The sequence below is a fragment of the Eucyclogobius newberryi genome, unplaced genomic scaffold, assembly GCF_026437365.1.
Source record: "Eucyclogobius newberryi isolate DKJ021-1_F unplaced genomic scaffold, fEucNew1.0.hap1 SCAF_14, whole genome shotgun sequence".
In the NCBI taxonomy this organism is placed as follows: domain Eukaryota; kingdom Metazoa; phylum Chordata; class Actinopteri; order Gobiiformes; family Gobiidae; genus Eucyclogobius; species Eucyclogobius newberryi.
Genome location: NW_027315768.1, coordinates 30229920 through 30249151, shown reverse-complemented (window position 1 = coordinate 30249151; position 19232 = coordinate 30229920). Strand labels below are relative to the sequence as shown.

At 40.5% G+C, this 19232-nt stretch overlaps 1 protein-coding gene across 1 annotated transcript in view; it reads left to right on the top strand.

Moving 5' to 3' along the window:
- The first annotated feature begins 2065 nt into the window (after window positions 1-2065).
- The window catches only part of LOC140359271 (uncharacterized), a 64861-nt gene continuing 47694 nt past the window's right edge, over window positions 2066-19232 (top strand). Inside the window, exons 1-3 of the mRNA XM_072444129.1 lie at window positions 2066-2138; window positions 10753-10843; window positions 15812-15973. Of these exons, the coding sequence (XP_072300230.1) occupies window positions 2110-2138; window positions 10753-10843; window positions 15812-15973 (282 nt within the window). The 5' untranslated portion in view covers window positions 2066-2109. The remainder of the gene's footprint in view (window positions 2139-10752; window positions 10844-15811; window positions 15974-19232) is intronic.

The following is a 19232-nucleotide window of genomic DNA, read 5'->3' as shown; positions in this document are numbered from 1 at the left end:
CGTCAACACTTGTCACTGAAACACAAGATTTTGGAAAGATTTAGGTCTATTTGTATTTTCTCAAAGCAAATGTCTTTTTTAAAATGGATTTACTCGTTTATGATGTTTTCTCATCACTACATATCATCACACACTTGCTCTAAGAGGCTGACACATGTTTTTCTTCTTCCATCTTGACAGAAAAGTGTTGATTTCACACTCTTTTTTCCTCGTCACTGTCTGATCAGGGATTTTGTCTTTTTCTGCATTAAACCTGTCGCACAAACACTGGAAACTATAAATAATCAATGTAAATATCTTAAAATGGATGTATTGCTGTTTGTGTTAAATGTCTGTGTTGTTCTTTGACTCTCAGTGGGATTTTTCTGTCAGAATAACATAAATACAGTAAATATCGCCCTGATTTGCTGCAGGAGTTTCAGTTTGAATTATTTTAGAGGTTTTTGGGGGTTTTTTGGCGGCACTTTCCTCGGGCCATGTTTTTAAAATGTCACAAAACTCAGATCCGTTTACGTCGCATCATTCTATGAAGAACTGTGAAAATCTGGAGTTTGAATTGTTGTCGGTGGGAAAATACTATAACTTAGAGGAAGAGCTGTTTTTGCTTATTTTATTCACATATTTTCAGCTCTTCTTGTGGCGCAAAGTTAGAATAAGATAATGAAATCTCGCAAGATCATTTTCCACTTTAAGAATACTTTGAAATTCTCTTTTATTGTATTTTTATTGTGTATCGGTCCTTCATCCGTTTGTGGAGCAGGATTTTTATCATTTTTGTCCCGTTTGTTGTGCCATTTTTATCGCAATTAGAAAATAAATATTGAGACAAATCCAATTCCAAAACTACAAAAAATGAGATTAAAACTACGTGTCAGAACTGCTACAATGAGATGAACAGATGTATTCAAGTCGTTTAATTGTAGTATTTTTCACAATAAGTTTCCAATAAGACAAGAGAACTTTTATTTGTCACTTAATGGGGAAATTCCATTGTCCAGAACAACAGGAAAATAGAAACGTGTGATTAAAAAACAAGATAATGAGCTGAAATCGAGATAAATAGACCCAACGCCGTTCAAACAGAGCAAGGATATAATACTACAACAGCAGTTTATGAACGTTTATGTACAATAAAGTATCTGGACGGGATCATTTGCAGATAAGTGACTGTTTTGTACCGTTTTAACTTTGTGTCGGGACAAAAAGACTCCACAGTGACACAAAGAGACGTTTGTATTGAGCAAATTTAGAAATAAAGCATCTATGTCACGGTATTCAATGTTATTATTCTCATACTTATTATTTTTATTATGATTATTGAAACCTAAACAGCAGTGAAATCTTTCCCGTGGTCGAACGTGTTATTATTTCCTCAAAATTAAACTTTCTGAAAGACAAAATAAAGTTAAATGTGACAAAAACAGCCGATGAAAAAAGTTCTTTACATTTAGGTCTATTTTTTGGGCATAGATTGAACAAAACATGCTTAATTTTGCTTCTAAAACACAATTGTTATAACTATTTGATTCTCACGATTATATTGTGACGATTATCGATTAACCCAATAATCTTCACGTCTTGAATGCATCGCACAACGTCAAAACGAATAATAGTCTTCATCGTGTTTAGTCTAGAATGATAGAGATCACATCATAACGGAAAATTCAACGTAATTATTGTATGGAATATTACCAAAATAAAGCGAGCAGTGAGAGATACTTTGAAAAAAATGTGCATTATCTGTAATTAAACCATTAAAATCACTGCAAAAAAGAACAAATGTAAGCTCTCAAACAACATTATAAAGAGCACACGTCTGAACTTCACGTTTTGTGCCATTAAAAGACATAAACATCCACATTTTTGCACATTTCTGACACATCACAATCGCGCTGATGAGAAACTCTGTGTCAAATGGCTTGTTCTCGTCTCGTGCGACTGATTATTTATGTGTGTTTGTTTCCTCCTCGCAGGACTGACCCAGGACCGGCCCCTCGTCGTCTCTCTGGAGCCGAACAACACCTAAGAAGGAGAGAAGGAAGGAGAGAAGGAAGGAGAGAAGGAAGGAGAGAAGGAAGGAGAGGAGGAGAGGAGTGCGTGGAGCGGCAGATGGTGACACTGCAGCAGCGCTTCTCCAGGTCCGGCCCGCAGCCAAAACACGAGATAATAATGTAATAATAATGACACGGGAACGGGGATTATTGGTGTTTAATTATAGACGAAAAACACAACACGACAGGGACAAAGTTTACAGGGGAAGTTTGATTTGAACTCAGAGGCGAAAATGACAGATATCATCAACAACAACAACAACAACAACAACAGATTTCAGATTCAGAATAAGGTTTGTTGCCGTTGTCAATGAACAGAATTCACAAACATTGGAACTTGTTTTGATGATTCAGTTCAACATAAAACAACGATAAAATGATAACACAACATGAATAAAACAATTTAAATCTGCTCCAACAACAGATTTCAGACTTTTTAATACATTTCTTACTTTGATGTGTTCAAAATAAAACATTGTTTGGCTTTGTCGGTGGCACAAGCGCCACATACAAGTTGGGATTAAACTAGAACAAGGCCGCGGCTAAACCAGGACTCAACCAGGACTCAACCAGGACTCAACCAGGACTCAACCAGGACTCAACCAGGACTCAACCAGGACTCAAACAGGACTCAAACAGGACTCAACCAGGACTCAACCAGGACTCAAACAGGACTCAACCAGGACTCAACCAGGACTCAACCAGGACTCAAACAGGACTCAACCAGGACTCAACCAGGACTCAACCAGGACTCAACCAGGACTCAAACAGGACTCAACCAGGACTCAACCAGGACTCAACCAGGACTCAACCAGGACTCAAACAGGACTCAAACAGGACTCAACCAGGGCTCAACCAGGACTCAACCAGGACTCAACCAGGACTCAAACAGGACTCAACCAGGACTCAACCAGGACTCAAACAGGACTCAAACAGGACTCAACCAGGACTCAAACAGGACTCAAACAGGACTCAAACAGGACTCAACCAGGACTCAACCAGGACTCAAACAGGACTCAAACAGGACTAGTTTTTAAGGTTTATAATTTTACTTCCTGGTTGCAATTCATGACATCACCAGCAACCACTGAGCTAAAACTTACCTTATTACAACTTGTTTTTATCTGACGAAATAAAAATGTACAAGTGCACCTTTATTAAGCTGAATTCATGTTTAGAGGGTGAAAAAGTTGTTTGTTTTGTGTAAATTATGCGTAAACTGTCTGTGATGCCCTGGTGTGATGTCACTTCCTGTCATTTTCTACAGATTTTTCAACTTTTCTCCACAAATAGCTGTTCGATTGGTGTAAAACTATAATTCATATTTACGACAGGTACAAATGCACCAAGTGAAATAAAAAAAATCTTAAAAACATGTCATGGGCACTTTAAATGCGCACTATAAAAAAAAGCAGTTTTTCTGATGGAGAGTACGTCACCCGCTTGTCTCCATGGAGATGCTGTTGCAAACGTATCGATCCTGCATGTATTCACTGGCAGGATTTATATTGTTTGACCTTGGTGGCATCACCTGCTCGTCTCCGGGGAGCGATAAGGAGGTGCGCTTAATGCCACACTGTACAGCAATAACACCTCCCTAGAAACGGCCATTTATTTCTACGGTTTTTGGCTCAAATCAAAGAACAACCGCAACATTTTTAGAATTAGAAACCAAGAAGCATCAGCAAACTTCCTTAACGGAGAAAATAATTAATTTGATTGTTATGTAATATAATTTAAATAAGGATTAAATAGAGAGGAAGAGGAAGAGCTCTGTAAGAAGCAGTAAACAGAATAAAGTAAGAAAAAAGTTACTTCAAAAGAATATTACTCAAGTACAAAGTAGTGAGCCAAGAAAATAAAAGAGTAAAAAAGTACTTATTTAAGGCTCATTTTAAACTATCTGGGCGTAACACCAGATTTATAATTTGAAGATAAAATGAAGGACAAATCAACAATTAAGGCTCAAAATCTGGTATTTTCAAAGGAAAGACACAAAAAGGAGAAATTCTGAATCATATACGGACGACGCGGACAGAAAAACAGAAATGGCATCAAACTCACATCATCTCTCTGAGCTAAGGACGTCAAGAAGATCAGGCTCATCGATAATCGTGATTATTCAGGCCGCAATGTAATCGAAGGAACCAGAAAATAATAACCGTGACAATTTTAGAAGCAAAATTAAGTATTTTTTGTTCAATATATTGCTCAAAAATAAACCTAAATTATTTTTTTTATGGCGGTTTTTGCCACATTTGACTTTATTTGTTTTTCAGAAAGTTCAAAAGCTGCTCACAAACTTGCTTTATTTTATTATTATTATTTTATCATTATTATTATTTTTTAAATATTCTTTATTTTTTTTGTAGCTGTTTTTGTCACATTTTACTTTATTTTGTTTTACAGATAGTTCAAAAGCCACTCACAAACGTGCTTTATTTTTATTATTATTATTATTTTACTGTTTTATTATTTTATTGTTTTATTATTCTATTATTTTATTATTTTACAATTTTATTATTTCATTATTTTATTATTTTACTATTTTACTATTTTATTATTTTATTATTTTATTATTTTATTATTTTATTATTTTATTATTTTATTATTTTATTATTTTATTATTTTATTATTTTATTATTTTATTATTTTATTATTTTATCATTATATTTTTTAATAATTTGTTTGTTTGTTTTTTATGGCTGTTTTTGCCACATTTTACTTCATTTTGTTTTTCAGAAAGTTCCGTGGCATAAATCCCTTCACAAACCACAGCACGGCCAGAAAATTAAACATTTCACTGCAGTTTGTTCTCAATAATCATGAATAATCGTTAAATGGTGATGTTTTTTCTCACAATAATCGTACCGCTAACGTTGGATTCCGCTCTACGATACTGAAATCTCTTTAGAATAAAGCGACTAAACGTCTCCGCGCTGCAGTTTCTTTAAAGCGCAGCTCGATCTCGCATGTTCTGACTCGACATCAACTTTTTGTGTCGGATCAAACTGATGACGCTCTTTACTTAATGAAATTGTGTCTGGGCGTTATGGATGTGTGCTGTGCGTTATCCTGGCCCCGGCTTTCGCTGTTTGTCCTCCGTTATTACAACACTTTAATTTATAAGACGCCGCAAAGACGAGAAGAACTTTGTGAGAGATGGTCGTGTTCAGGAAAAGCACCGGCGTTAAAATAGTTGTGAAAAACACTGACCTAAAGCTGCCCTTCAGTAACAGCTCAATTGTTTTAAAGTTATGTTACTTGACTAAAAAGTACCAAAGTAAAAGGTACGCAAGAAAAAAACTACCCAGAGAAATAGTTTCATGCAATTTTCGCAGCGTTTTGGATTAATCAATTACAGGACAACATTTCAGGCCCGATTGGTTCACTTTTATTGCATATTTTATCTTCAATGTTTATTTTTGAGGCCATTTTATTCACGTTTCGCTCTCCTTTGGGTCAATCCTCACAGTCACGATTTAGACCGGGTTTAGCCCCAGTTTAGACTGGGTTTAGCCCCAGTTTAGACCTGGTTTATCCCCAATTTAGACCTGGTTTAGCCCCAGTTTAGACCTGGTTTAGCTCCAGTTTAGACCTGGTTTAGCCCCAGTTTAGACCTGGTTTATCCCCAGTTTAGACCTGGTTTAGCCCCAGTTTAGACCTGGTTTATCCCCAGTTTAGACCTGGTTTATCCCCAGTTTAGAGCTGGTTTAGCTCCAGTTTAGACTGGGTTTAGCCCCAGTTTAGAGTGGGTTTAGCTCCAGTTTAGACCGGGTTTATCCCCAGTTTAGACCTGGTTTATCCCCAGTTTAGACCAGGTTTAGCCCCAGTTTAGACCGGGTTTAGCCCCAGTTTAGACCGGGTTTAGCCCCAGTTTAGACCGGGTTTATCCCCAGTTTAGACCGGGTTTAGCTCCAGTTTAGACCGGGTTTAGCCCCAGTTTAGACCGGGTTTATCCCCAGTTTAGACCGGGTTTAGCTCCAGTTTAGACCGGGTTTAGCCCAAGTTTAGACCGGGTTTAGCCCCAGTTTAGACCGGGTTTATCCCCAGTTTAGACCGGGTTTAGCTCCAGTTTAGACCGGGTTTAGCTCCAGTTTAGACCTGGTTTAGCTCCAGTTTAGACCTGGTTTAGCCCCAGTTTAGACCTGGTTTATCCCCAGTTTAGACCTGGTTTAGCCCCAGTTTAGACCTGGTTTATCCCCAGTTTAGACCTGGTTCATCCCCAGTTTAGAGCTGGTTTAGCTCCAGTTTAGACTGGGTTTAGCCCCAGTTTAGAGTGGGTTTAGCTCCAGTTTAGACCGGGTTTATCCCCAGTTTAGACCGGGTTTATCCCCAGTTTAGACCAGGTTTAGCCCCAGTTTAGACCGGGTTTAGCCCCAGTTTAGACCGGGTTTATCCCCAGTTTAGACCGGGTTTAGCTCCAGTTTAGACCGGGTTTAGCCCCAGTTTAGACCGGGTTTATCCCCAGTTTAGACCGGGTTTAGCTCCAGTTTAGACCGGGTTTAGCCCAAGTTTAGACCGGGTTTAGCCCCAGTTTAGACCGGGTTTATCCCCAGTTTAGACCGGGTTTAGCTCCAGTTTAGACCGGGTTTAGCTCCAGTTTAGACCGGGTTTAGCTCCAGTTTAGACCGGGTTTATCTGTGGTTGTACACGTAAAGTTCTTCAGCAGAATCATAAGTGGGTTTGGAGGTCACAGAGTCTGAATCCAGGCCACTGGACTTAAATGGACTTAAATGGACTAAAATGGACTTAAATGGATTAAAATGGACTTAAATGGACTTAAATGGATTAAAATGGACTTAAATGGACTTAAATGGACTTAAATGGACTAAAATGGACTTAAATGGACTTAAATGGACTAAAATGGACTTAAATGGACTTAAATAATAATAATAATAATAATAACTTTTATTTATATAGCGCTTTTCAGTGACCCAAAGACGCTGAACATAATAAAAAAGGGGGGGGGTATTTACAGACAGGGGGGACAACACGTACAATACACATTAATATACAGATAAAATGAACAAGACAGAAGAAGTAGAGAGAAAAAGATGGGGATGTAACAGGGGGTAGAAGTGTAGGCAATGGGGTAGAGGAGGCTAGGGGTAGGGGAGGTCATAGGCTTGGGTGAAGAGGTATGTTTTTAGGCGGGATTTGAATGTTGTGAGTGAGGGAGAGTGGCGGACAGGTTGGGGGAGGGAGTTCCAGAGTCGGGGTGCTGTTCAGGAGAATGCTCTGTCGCCAAAAGTTTTGAGTCGGGATGTTGGTGCAGCCAGGGTGAGAGAGGAGGAGGATCGGAGAGCTCGGGTGGGGCGGTGGGGGATGAGGAGGTCAGACAGGTAGGGGGGGGCAAGGTGGTGAAGAGCTTTGAAGGTGAGGAGGAGTATTTTAAAGTTTATGCGCTGCTTGATGGGGAGCCAGTGGAGAGAGCGGAGAACGGGAGTGATGTGTTCACGGGACCGGGTGTGGGTGAGGAGGCGGGTGTGGGTGAGGAGGCGGGTGTGGGTGAGGAGGCGGGTGTGGGTGAGGAGGCGGGTGTGGGTGAGGAGGCGGGTGTGGGTGAGGAGGCGGGTGTGGGTGAGGAGGCGGGCAGCGGAGTTTTGGACCATTTGGAGTCTGTGGAGGGAATGGGAGGAGATGCCAGTGAGGAGGGAGTTGCAGTAGTCGAGGCGGGAGGAGATGAAGGCATGGATGAGGGATTCAGCAGCGGGGAGGGTGAGGCAGTGTCGGATTTTGGCGATGCAAATGGACTAAAATGGACTTAAATGGATTAAAATGGACTTAAATGGACTTAAATGGATTAAAATGGACTTAAATGGACTTAAATGGACTTAAATGGACTAAAATGGACTTAAATGGACTTAAATGGACTAAAATGGACTTAAATGGACTTAAATGGACTAAAATGGACTTAAATGGACTTAAATGGACTAAAATGGACTTAAATGGACTAAAATGGACTTAAATGGAGGCTTTGTAAACCGGATCTGCGCCGAGTGTCACGTCCAAACAGCCTCAGATCATTGACACGTCCAGACGCTCCGTGGACAAAGTCAGAGATAAACTCGGGACTAAAGGCTCGAGGGAACACGCTCTTTCCTTTTGTGTTTAGGTCGAGTTCAGTCGCGTTATGATTTTTAGATATGGATTGTGTATCAAACCGGGAGTAAATCATCTGTATTAACATGTTATTTTGGGCTTTTTTACATCAGAGAATATAACTTTATTCATATTTAGCGTGTTTCATGTGTGTTTGAGTCATCTTTAGTCTTTAGACTTAAAGGGCGGAAAATGTTCAGTCTGAAAGTCACTCAAGTGCTTTTAGATCAATATTGGGATTTGATATTTAATGTACATATGAAATACATACATATAATATACACTCTGGACAGGGGCTCGTGGCAGGGTCATCACAGAGACATAAACACAACTATTCATTCTCACATTCACTCATTACAGGCAATTTACAGTTGATATTTAATGAAGCGTGTGTTTGGAGAGTGGGAGGAGTCAGAGTTTAAATTTAAGTTAAATTAAATGATGAGGGTGCACGGTGGCAAAAGCGGTTAGCGCTCTTGCCTCCCAAGAAGGAGATCATGGGTTCGATTCCCGGACCAGACCAACATCACATGATCTCTCTGGGTGGAGTTTGCATGTTCTCCCCGTGTTACCGTGGGTTCTCTCCGGGTTCTCCGGCTTCCTCCCACCGTCCAAAGACATGTATGTGTTAGGTAAGATTGGCGACTCTAAATTGGCCCTAGTGAATGAACCTAGTGAATGAATGTGAGCGTGAACTGTCTGTAATGTCTATTTCTCTGTGTTGGCCCTGCGACAAGTTGGCCACTGTCCAGGGTGTACCCCGCCTAAGGCCCGAAGTCACTGGGATAGGCTCCAGTCACCCGCGACCCCGAAAGGGAACAAGCGGTAGAAAATGGATGGATGGATGGATAAATGATGAGTCAACAATAATAACTCCACCTTCAAATGACAACAGGAATGTTTTTTTCTCTTTTATTTAAGCAACATTTCTTAATTAATAAAAGCTTTTTTCAATGTTTAGCCACAATTTATCTTTATTTAATTTATCTGTTATTTCTAGTTTATTTTGAAATTCTAATTATCCATCCATCCATTTTCTACCGCTTGTTCCCTTTCGGGGTCGCGGGTGACTGGAGCCTATCCCAGTGACTTTGGGCCTTAGGCGGGGTACATCCTGGACAGTGGCCAACTTGTCGCAATTCTAATTCTCATTGTATTATAAATATCGTTTTTACAATAGACTGGTTACGCCAGCTAAAGTTGAAGTTTGTGAAATTGCACATGAACCATCTTGTGGTTTTGTGCTGATAAAAATAGATTAAAAGACTTTTCATGTGGGAAATGAATAAAACACAGAGGATAAAAGGAGGATAAAAGCTTTTACTGCTTCAGCCTTTTGACAGTTTCAGACTCGAGATGTGGTTTTCTCATAAGACAAGAAAACATGAGCCTTTTAACAGAATCTGAGAGTCGATGCAGAAGGGAACCGACAGGAGCAGGCAGGAGCAGGCAGGAGCAGACAGGAGCAGACTGGAGCAGACTGGAGCAGGCAGGAGCAGGCAGGAGCAGACTGGAGCAGACTGGAGCAGACAGGAGCAGGCAGGAGCAAACTGGAGCAGGCAGGAGCATAGAGGAGCAGACAGGACCAGGCAGGAACAGGAAGGAGCATAGTGGAGCAGACAGGACCAGGCAGGAGCAGACTGGAGCAGGCAGGAGCAGACTGGAGCAGGCAGGAGCATAGAGGAGCAGACAGGAGCAAACAGGAGCATAGAGGAGCAGACTGGAGCAGGCAGGAGCAGACTGGAGCAGGCAGGAGCAGGCAGGAGCATAGAGGAGCAGACAGGAGCAGACAGGAGCATAGAGGAGCAGACAGGAGCAGGCAGTAGCATAGAGGAGCAGACAGGACCAGGCAGGAGCAGACTGGAGCATAGAGGAGCAGGCAGGAGCAGGCAGGAGCATAGAGGAGCAGACAGGACCAGGCAGGAGCAGACTGGAGCATAGAGGAGCAGACAGGACCAGGCAGGAGCAGACTGGAGCATAGAGGAGCAGACAGGAGCAGGTAGGAGCATAGAGGAGCAGGCAGGAGCAGACTGGAGCATAGAGGAGCAGACAGGAGCAGGTAGGAGCATAGAGGAGCAGACAGGAGCAGGCAGGAGCAGACTGGAGCATAGAGGAGCAGACAGGAGCAGGCAGGAGCATAGAGGAGCAGACAGGACGAGGCAGGAGCAGGCAGGAGCATAGAGGACCAGGCAGGAGCAGACAGGAGCATAGAGGAGCAGGCAGGACGAGGCAGGAGCAGGCAGGAGCATAGAGGACCAGGCAGGAGCAGACAGGAGCATAGAGGAGCAGGCAGGAGCAGACAGGAGCATAGAGAAGCAGACTGAATGCTACTGATGTGTAGCAGGAGGATGACCACAGTTGTGTTTGTCGTCCTCCTGACCACAGTTGTGTTTGTCGTCCTCCTGACCACAGTTGTGTTTGTCGTCCTCCTGACCACAGTTGTGTTTGTCGTCCTCCTGACCACAGTTGTGTTTGTCGTCCTCCTGACCACAGTTGTGTTTGTCGTCCTCCTGACTACAGTTGTGTTTGTCGTCCTCCTGACCACAGTTGTGTTTGTCGTCCTCCTGACCACAGTTGTGTTTCTTTCCTTGTGCAGTATGGAGGAGACGGTGCGGAACATACTCCAGAACCAGGACTCGATGGAAGGCCCTAAAGTCGACCCACTGGACCTCATGAAAGCTTACAAGGTGTGTGTGTGTGTGTGTGTGTGTGTGTGTGTGTGTGTGTGTGTGTGTGTGTGTGTGTGTGTGTGTGTGTGTGTGTGTGTGTGTGTGTGGGTGTGGGTGCGTGTGTGCGTGTGTGTGTGTGTGATTGAGACATTTTGTTTTAAACGTGCAAATGTGTGTTTAAATGTCTTGGTGCAGGTTCAACCACCAAATGAACCCCAAAAGTGCAGAAATACTGCCATATCCTTCTGCTTTCTGTGTTCAGCTCATGTTTAACAGCTTTAATTATAGACCAGGGCTATTCAACATAAGGCCCGGGGGCCAAATCAGGCCCGCCAAGCGATTAAATCCGGGTCATGACCCATCTCCCAAATATAAAATAAAATAAAAAGTCTTGCTTACTGGTTTCATTCTGGGTTAGCACCTGGTTTGGTCCGGTTTAATCCTTGTTTAAGTCTCCTTTAGGCCTGTTTTCATTCTGGGTTAGCACTAGTCTAGTCCTAATTTAACTCTGGGTTAGCACTAGTCTAGTCCTAGTTTAACTCTGGGTTTGCACTAGTCTAGTCCTAGTTTAACTCTGTGTTAGTACTAGTCTAGTCCTAGTTTAACTCTGGGTTATCACTAGTCTAGTCCTAGTTTAACTCTGTGTTAGTACTAGTCTAGTCCTAGTTTAACTCTGTGTTAGTACTAGTCTAGTCCTAGTTTAACTCTGGGTTAGCACTAGTCTAGTCCTAGTTTAACTCTGTGTTAGTACTAGTCTAGTCCTAGTTTAACTCTGGGTTAGCACTAGTCTAGTCCTAGTTTAAATCTGGGTTAGCACTAGTCTAGTCCTAGTTTAACTCTGTGTTAGTACTAGTCTAGTCCTAGTTTAACTCTGGGTTAGCACTAGTCTAGTCCTAGTTTAAATCTGGGTTAGCACTAGTCTAGTCCTAGTTTAACTCTGGGTTAGCACTAGTCTAGTCCTAGTTTAACTCCGTGTTAGTACTAGTCTAGTCCTAGTTTAACTCTGGGTTAGCACTAGTCTAGTCCTAGTTTAACTCTGGGTTAGCACTAGTCTAGTCCTAGTTTAACTCCGTGTTAGTACTAGTCTAGTCCTAGTTTAACTCTGGGTTAGCACTAGTCTAGTCCTAGTTTAACTCTGTGTTAGTACTAGTCTAGTCCTAGTTTAACTCTGGGTTAGCACTAGTCTAGTCCTAGTTTAAATCTGGGTTAGCACTAGTCTAGTCCTAGTTTAACTCTGGGTTAGCACTAGTCTAGTCCTAGTTTAACTCTGGGTTAGTACTAGTCTAGTCCTAGTTTAACTCTGTGTTAGTACTAGTCTAGTCCTAGTTTAACTCTGGGTTAGCACTAGTCTAGTCCTAGTTTAAATCTGGGTTAAAACTAGTCTAGTCCTAGTTTAACTCTGTGTTAGTACTAGTCTAGTCCTAGTTTAACTCTGGGTTAGCACTAGTCTAGTCCTAGTTTAACTCTGGGTTAGCACTAGTCTAGTCCTAGTTTAACTCTGTGTTAGTACTAGTCTAGTCCTAGTTTAACTCTGGGTTAGCACTAGTCTAGTCCTAGTTTAACTCTGTGTTAGTACTAGTCTAGTCCTAGTTTAACTCTGGGTTAGTACTAGTCTAGTCCTAGTTTAACTCTGTGTTAGTACTAGTCTAGTCCTAGTTTAACTCTGGGTTAGTACTAGTCTAGTCCTAGTTTAACTCTGGGTTAGTACTAGTCTAGTCCTAGTTTAACTCTGGGTTAGCACTAGTCTAGTCCTAGTTTAACTCTGTGTTAGTACTAGTCTAGTCCTAGTTTAACTCTGGGTTAGTACTAGTCTAGTCCTAGTTTAACTCTGTGTTAGTACTAGTCTAGTCCTAGTTTAACTCTGGGTTAGCACTAGTCTAGTCCTAGTTTAACTCTGGGTTAGTACTAGTCTAGTCCTAGTTTAACTCTGGGTTAGTACTAGTCTAGTCCTAGTTTAACTCTGGGTTAGTACTAGTCTAGTCCTAGTTTAACTCTGGGTTAGTACTAGTCTAGTCCTAGTTTAACTCTGGTTCAGTGCTGGATTGGCACTATGTTATTAAAGCATTTCATATAGTATTTCTCACAAAAGTCTAATCAGTCGTTGTTTTGTTGTATTAACTCAATTGATCGAAACAGTATTGGAGATATTCTGTGCTTATTCTAATTTAGACTATTTCCAAAGCAAAAATTGTGTTACGATCCATCTTTAGACAAACCTCCCTCTTCTACATGTTGCGCCATTAAATCAAAATTGTGATTTGATCCCAAGAAAAAATTGTGAAATACATTTAGTAATCATAACACCCAGCTTCATGCAGTTATAGTAGCTTTGAGACTCTTTGAAGCCTGTTGCATCGTTGTCATGACGATCTCTCTGAGCGACGGCAGCGAGTGAGTCTGAAGCAACATCATCTAAAACTGTACAATAAGAGCAGATGATGTATTGATTTGAGTTCTTCTTTTCATCTTTCAAATTGCACGTCGAACACTTAAAAAACAAAGCGTGTCTTGGACGAATCTCACAGAAACGACAAAGCAAAAATCATTCCTACACCACCAATGCAAATGTTGGATGAATAAGAAATGTATGTTATTATGGGTTTAATATGAGCAATAATCAAGGTTTTAATCAAGGTCGAGATTAAGTCGGGGCTAAACGTCTTTTTAATCCTCCAGCACAAGACCAGAGTTCAGACTTTGGACGTTTCTGTTAAATTACTTTGATGGAAAGTTTGTCTTGTTTATTGAAAGACATTTTTCTTTTGTTTTTGAAAAGAAAAAATCAAATTGAATCAGAAATCGAAATCAATCAACATGTGGGGGGGATTTTTCTTTATTAGGTTGCTATAATCCCTAATATTATGTATAGTATAGTATAGTATAGTATAACGGGAGAATGGTGTTGGTTATGGAATTTTGTAAAAGAAGGAACACATTAATTTACAGGTGTTATAAATGTCACTTTCTGATTCTTCCAAATTCCTATTTTAGCCTTGTTTGTGGGAAGATCATATTATGTTCTGTTTATGAATATTCATATCAAGATGTATTTATAAAGCACACTTTCAACTTTAAAAGCCCAAAGTGCTGTACTAGTGTTTTGTCACATCTTAGTCATGCTTTAGAGCTGGTTTTGTCTTTTGTCCGTGATGTGCAAGTCACTATAATCAGACATTTTCAAAAAGCACATTCAAAACCAAAGTAATGGAACCAAGTGTTGAAAAAGAAAACGTGTTTGCAATGTATTTTTGTCACTTTATTGCAAATGTTTAGTGTAATGTGTTTTAAAAGGTCAGTGTTCATTTGAAAGTTGAAAAAGTGGCAGATAACATAAGATTCATTCATTCTTTTAAATAGAATTGAAATGGGATGTATTTATTACAGAAACAATATCACAATAAATGATGAAAAAATGAAAATCTTTGAGCAATAAATAAATAAATTAATAAATAAATAAATAAACACAGCAGTAATAAGTTCTAATATCTATAATGTGTGACGGATGATAAATTATGTGATGAATTTGCAACTCAACTTGTGTTATAAAGGCATAATTCCTATCAAAATAAGAACATATTCCCCCTGAAGCAGAGAAACGGTACACGATAAATATATTTTAAAAAAGATAAATATTGAGCTTGAAAATTGCAGTTCATTTGTCATTTATTGATCGATACAGTAATTATTGTGACACGCCCACACGCTGCCCACAATATTTATTAACTTTCCCCAGTCGATGCCAAGAGTGAGTCCTGCCCTTGAACCTCCTGTTTGTTTAATTACTTTGCACCGTTAGGAGCCTGTGCATCCCACTCAATCAAAGTCAGGGGCGCAGACAGACTTCAGCTGCGCTCCAGCCTGTCGGAGCGACCACTCCTGTTTGAACACCTGTCACATCACGTCCATAATGACTTTAAAGCATTTCTCAATCAGATATAGCAGACCCAGGGATTAAACTTGTGTCCACCGTTAGGGAGAGTGGACGACAGCTACAGATGAATGAAACTGAGCTGTCGAGTCATGTCATCAGACGTTCTGCTCTGAGCATGTTTGAGACAAGGATGCGTTCACATTGGTCGTTTTTTGGTCCTAAATCGAGCCCATTTTAGTCCTGATCTGGGCTGGGTTTGGTCTTGTACTTGTCCTTGTTAAGTCCTGATTTAGTTGGATGGTTAGTTTCCAGGTTTAGTCCTGTTTATTCCCAGTTTTGATGCAGTGAATGTGCAAACCTGGGTAAACCTGATTGACTGATCTGAGCTCAAACTAGGACCAAACCAGGATAACTTTGTTTTATAAAAGGTCTCTGCGCTAATATTTGAGTTTTCAGCCTGATAAAACTGTATCAATGCATTTGCTATCAATGTTTGAGTGTTTTTAAGGTGAGGCACATTGTAACTTCAAATGTGGCTTTCTTAAAATGCATTTTTATCTCACAGACACATAAACATCACAACTTAAAGTAGGAGCTAATGTTCTAATCTTGTACTTAACACAATTTTTGTCAGAACAGGGTTTGTTTTCTAACTCTAAGCCCCTCTATGATTTAATAAAGATTTGAGTCTAAAAAGTTGTGCGTTAATGCCATTTTTCCAAAACTACCGGTAAATAAGAAATCCAAAATTCCCCTGTAAATGTTTTTGTATCTATTATGTCAAAAAAAAAAAAAAAAGCTATGAATTTAAACCTGGCTCTGTCCATTTTTCAAATTTAAATCCCCAATTTTGGCTGTTTTTTCATATAAAATGCCTTATTTCTATATGAAAACATGACATGATGAAAAACCTGTAATACAATTTTTTCTTACATTTATGTGCCTAAACTACAGGAGAAGTTTCAGATTGACAGCATTAAATTAAAAAACTTTTCCTATTCACTTTCAATAACTCACTATCATGTTTGTGTAGCTGTGTTTCACCAGCATGTTTATTGGACTTATGTATTTTGCTTTTCATGAGTAATTACCCTGTGGCCGTGTTTGCGTCCCAGGACAAGCTGCTGGAGGAGATGTGGAAGCAGCAGGACAGTCTGGAGTTGGCCCCCGTCGCCGCGGTGACATCCGTCCCCATCGCCACGGAGACGGCAGCGTCAGTGGAGTCGCGCGGCGGATCCGAGGACGACCCCCTGTTAGAACGACTCAGGGCTCTGGAGGTAAATGTGTTTGTGACGACACGACCTCGAGAAAGTGCAGGGCTCCGTTACCGCAGCAACGCACGGATTTACATATTTATTTGTGTATAATAAGGGCAGCGCATGTTTACCAGGGTGTCAGACACGTTTCCTCATGTCCTAAAAACCTTCATAATCAATTGTGTTTGTTTCGTGACATTTAAAGACGCTTAAACTCACAGAACTATGATCAAATCTGAATCAGAGGAAAGGTTTATTGTTTATTGTTGAAAATAAGGATTTACTAAATAGATTAAAAATAGATTAGACGCTGAATATGTACGCTCAATGTACAGTTTGGTCATAGTGCAAAATGAACAGTGCGAATGGGTTATTGTTATTAACGTTGTTTATTAAAGTGAGTTTTCTAAAGTGTTCACAAAGGACATAAGTATTTTCATAGTTTTGGCCGGGGTGCGACTTATACTTATATTTATATTTATATACTTATACTCTGGAGCGACTTATATGTGATATTATTTGTTATTTTCACACTTGCAACCGCATTTCATACTCCAGTGCAACTTATATATGTTTTTTCTTCTCTATTATGCATTTTTTGGCTGGTGCGACTTATACTCCAGTGCGACTTATAGTCCAGAAAATACGATAAATAAAAACAGTAAATTTAAAGAAAACAATTAAACATTCAAGATATTAAACATTAAAACTACTAAAACACGTCTGTGACAAAAGAAAACACAGACTATTCACAGTGAAAAGAATAAAAAACAAGATTAGACTTTGGTTGCGGCGGCGGTGGCTGAATGTCTCTCCCACTCTTCACCTCCATGTCACGCGACGATGTCCTGTAAATATATTTTCACAAAACATATTCACATTCTGATCAACTTTAAATGAAACTGTGATGTAAATGTTTCGAATGGTCGATGATCAGCTTTAGTCTTCAGTCAATCCTCGTGTCAAAAAAAGTGTTTAAATAAACGTCTTTTGTGTAAAATATGGAAAAAAAATATGTAGGCAAAACATGAATTAGTCGTTTTTTTTATTTTTAAAGTCATGAAAAAGAACAAATGGTTAATAGTTATTATGATTTTACAGTTTGAAGATTATGCTCAGCTCCTTGTTCAACAGAAACAGAAACTTGTCAAAATAAAAGCCTCTGATGTAATTATTGTTATAAAATGGGCATTAAATGTTTGTAGAGTCAAACTGAAGTAACACTTACGAATAAATAATAACTTTAAATGTGCTTGTGCTTTGGGATGTGACAGATAAATCATAATGGTATTTTCATAATCATTATCTGCACTAAACAGACTCTAAAAAAAACTTTAAAAAATGTTTTTATTGACAATTGACAATTAGTTTTATCGACAGTTAAAAAAAACAGTGGCATTATTAAATCAAAATGTCAAAAAATAATAAACTATTTCTAATTTGCATCAGTAATCCACTTGATTTGTTAGTAATATCCGTCTAAAAGCTTTTAGTCACAAATGTTCAACCTTTTTTGTTTGATAATGTATTTATAATGTTCTATAGAATCAGGCGACTAAAATAATCGTTAGTTGCCGCTAATAATATCCGTATGTCCGTATGACTTTAAGGTATATGATTTTCTCAATTTGACTTTATTTGGTGTTATTTATACCTGTTGTAAATATAAATTATAGTTTTACGACAATCAAGCCGCTATTTGTGGACAAAAAGTGTAAAAATCTGTAGAAAATAACAGGAAGTGACATCACACAGGACGTTCCATCTTTCCATCCCAAGTTTATGCAGAATTTACACAAAATAAACAACTTTTTTGACCCTTAAACATTAATTCAACAAAATAAAGTCGCTCTCATATATTCTTATTTGTCAAATCAAAAAAAGTTTGGCCCAGTGTGATGTCATCGATTACAAACAGGAAGTACACTTATACACCGAAAAGGCACTTTAAGCTGATGCACGTCCTCCTCCTCCTCCTCCTCCTCTTCTTCCTCCTCGTCCTCGTCCTCCTCCTCCTCCTCCTCCTCCTCCTCCTCCTCCTCCTCCTCCTCCTCCTCCTCCTCCACTGGACTGGTTGTTGATGCATTCTGAAGCGTTCCTGTCCTCCGTGTCCTCATCTTCCTCCTCCTCGTTTTCCTCCTTCTCCTCCTCCTCCTCCTCCTCCTCTTCCTCCTCCTCCTCCTCTTCCTCCTCCTACTCTTCCTCCTCCTTCTCCTCCTCCTCCTCTTCCTCTTCCTCCTCTTCCTCCTCCTCCTTCTCCTCCTCCTCTTCCTCCTCCTCCTCCTCCTCCTCTTCCTCCTCCTCCTCCTCTTCCTCCTCCTACTCTTCCTCCTCCTTCTCCTCCTCCTCCTCCTCCACTGGACTGCTTGTTGATGCATTCTGGAGCGTCCCTGTCCTCCGTGTCCTCCTCTTCCTCCTCCTCCTCCTCCTCCTCCTCCTCCTCCTCTGGACCGCTTGTTGATGCGTTCTGGAGCGTCCCTGTCCTCCGTGTCCTCCTCTTCCTCCCATTACCGGCCCCTTCTGTGAACCCGCCTTTCGCCTCCAGTGAAAACAACCGCCGCAGATTTCGCAGATGAATCATTTCAGCCCAAAGTCACGTCCCGGGCTCCCATAATGCTTTGTGTTCCCCGACGGGAGCAACCTGGGCCTGTAATTGAATCATACTCGGAGGTGCTCGAGCAGACAGGAGCGGAGGAAATTTAAAGCACCATTTGTTTAGCGGCGTCTCCGCTCGCCGGGCGGACAGGGCCACGGGGAAAGAGCCGCTTTAAATCACAGGCGATGGACCAAAGTGAGGACATGCCCCGGACGAGCTGGCCTTTTGGGTGTCACCGTGGGCACTTTGTAATGCGGCCGCCGTGGCAACAGAGAGGAATGAAAAGGTGTCGTGGCTGTGCGCAGAACGTCTAGACCAGCAGGTGGCGTGCTAAAATGCTGACTCGCAAAGGTCGCAAACTGGGGGAAATGAGTTGTTCGGATTCAAAAACGCTCACATTAAGAGGGCATGTTTTTGGCAATATGAATAAATGCAAAACAGATCAATGCCGTACTGCGGAACATTCCAGAAAGAGTAACAGATGCAGGATTGTACTGAAGTAAGTCCACAGCCAGTAGAGATTGCACCATCCCGAAAAGATCCTCGGCCTTCGCACGATCGGCCTTTTCTTTTTTAATTATCCGACAGTGGAATCGACTCCTAGAGAGTCTGAAATTGTCTCTAGATATTCATAACTTCATAACTTCATAACTTCATAACTTCATAACTTCACTGGAAACTTGA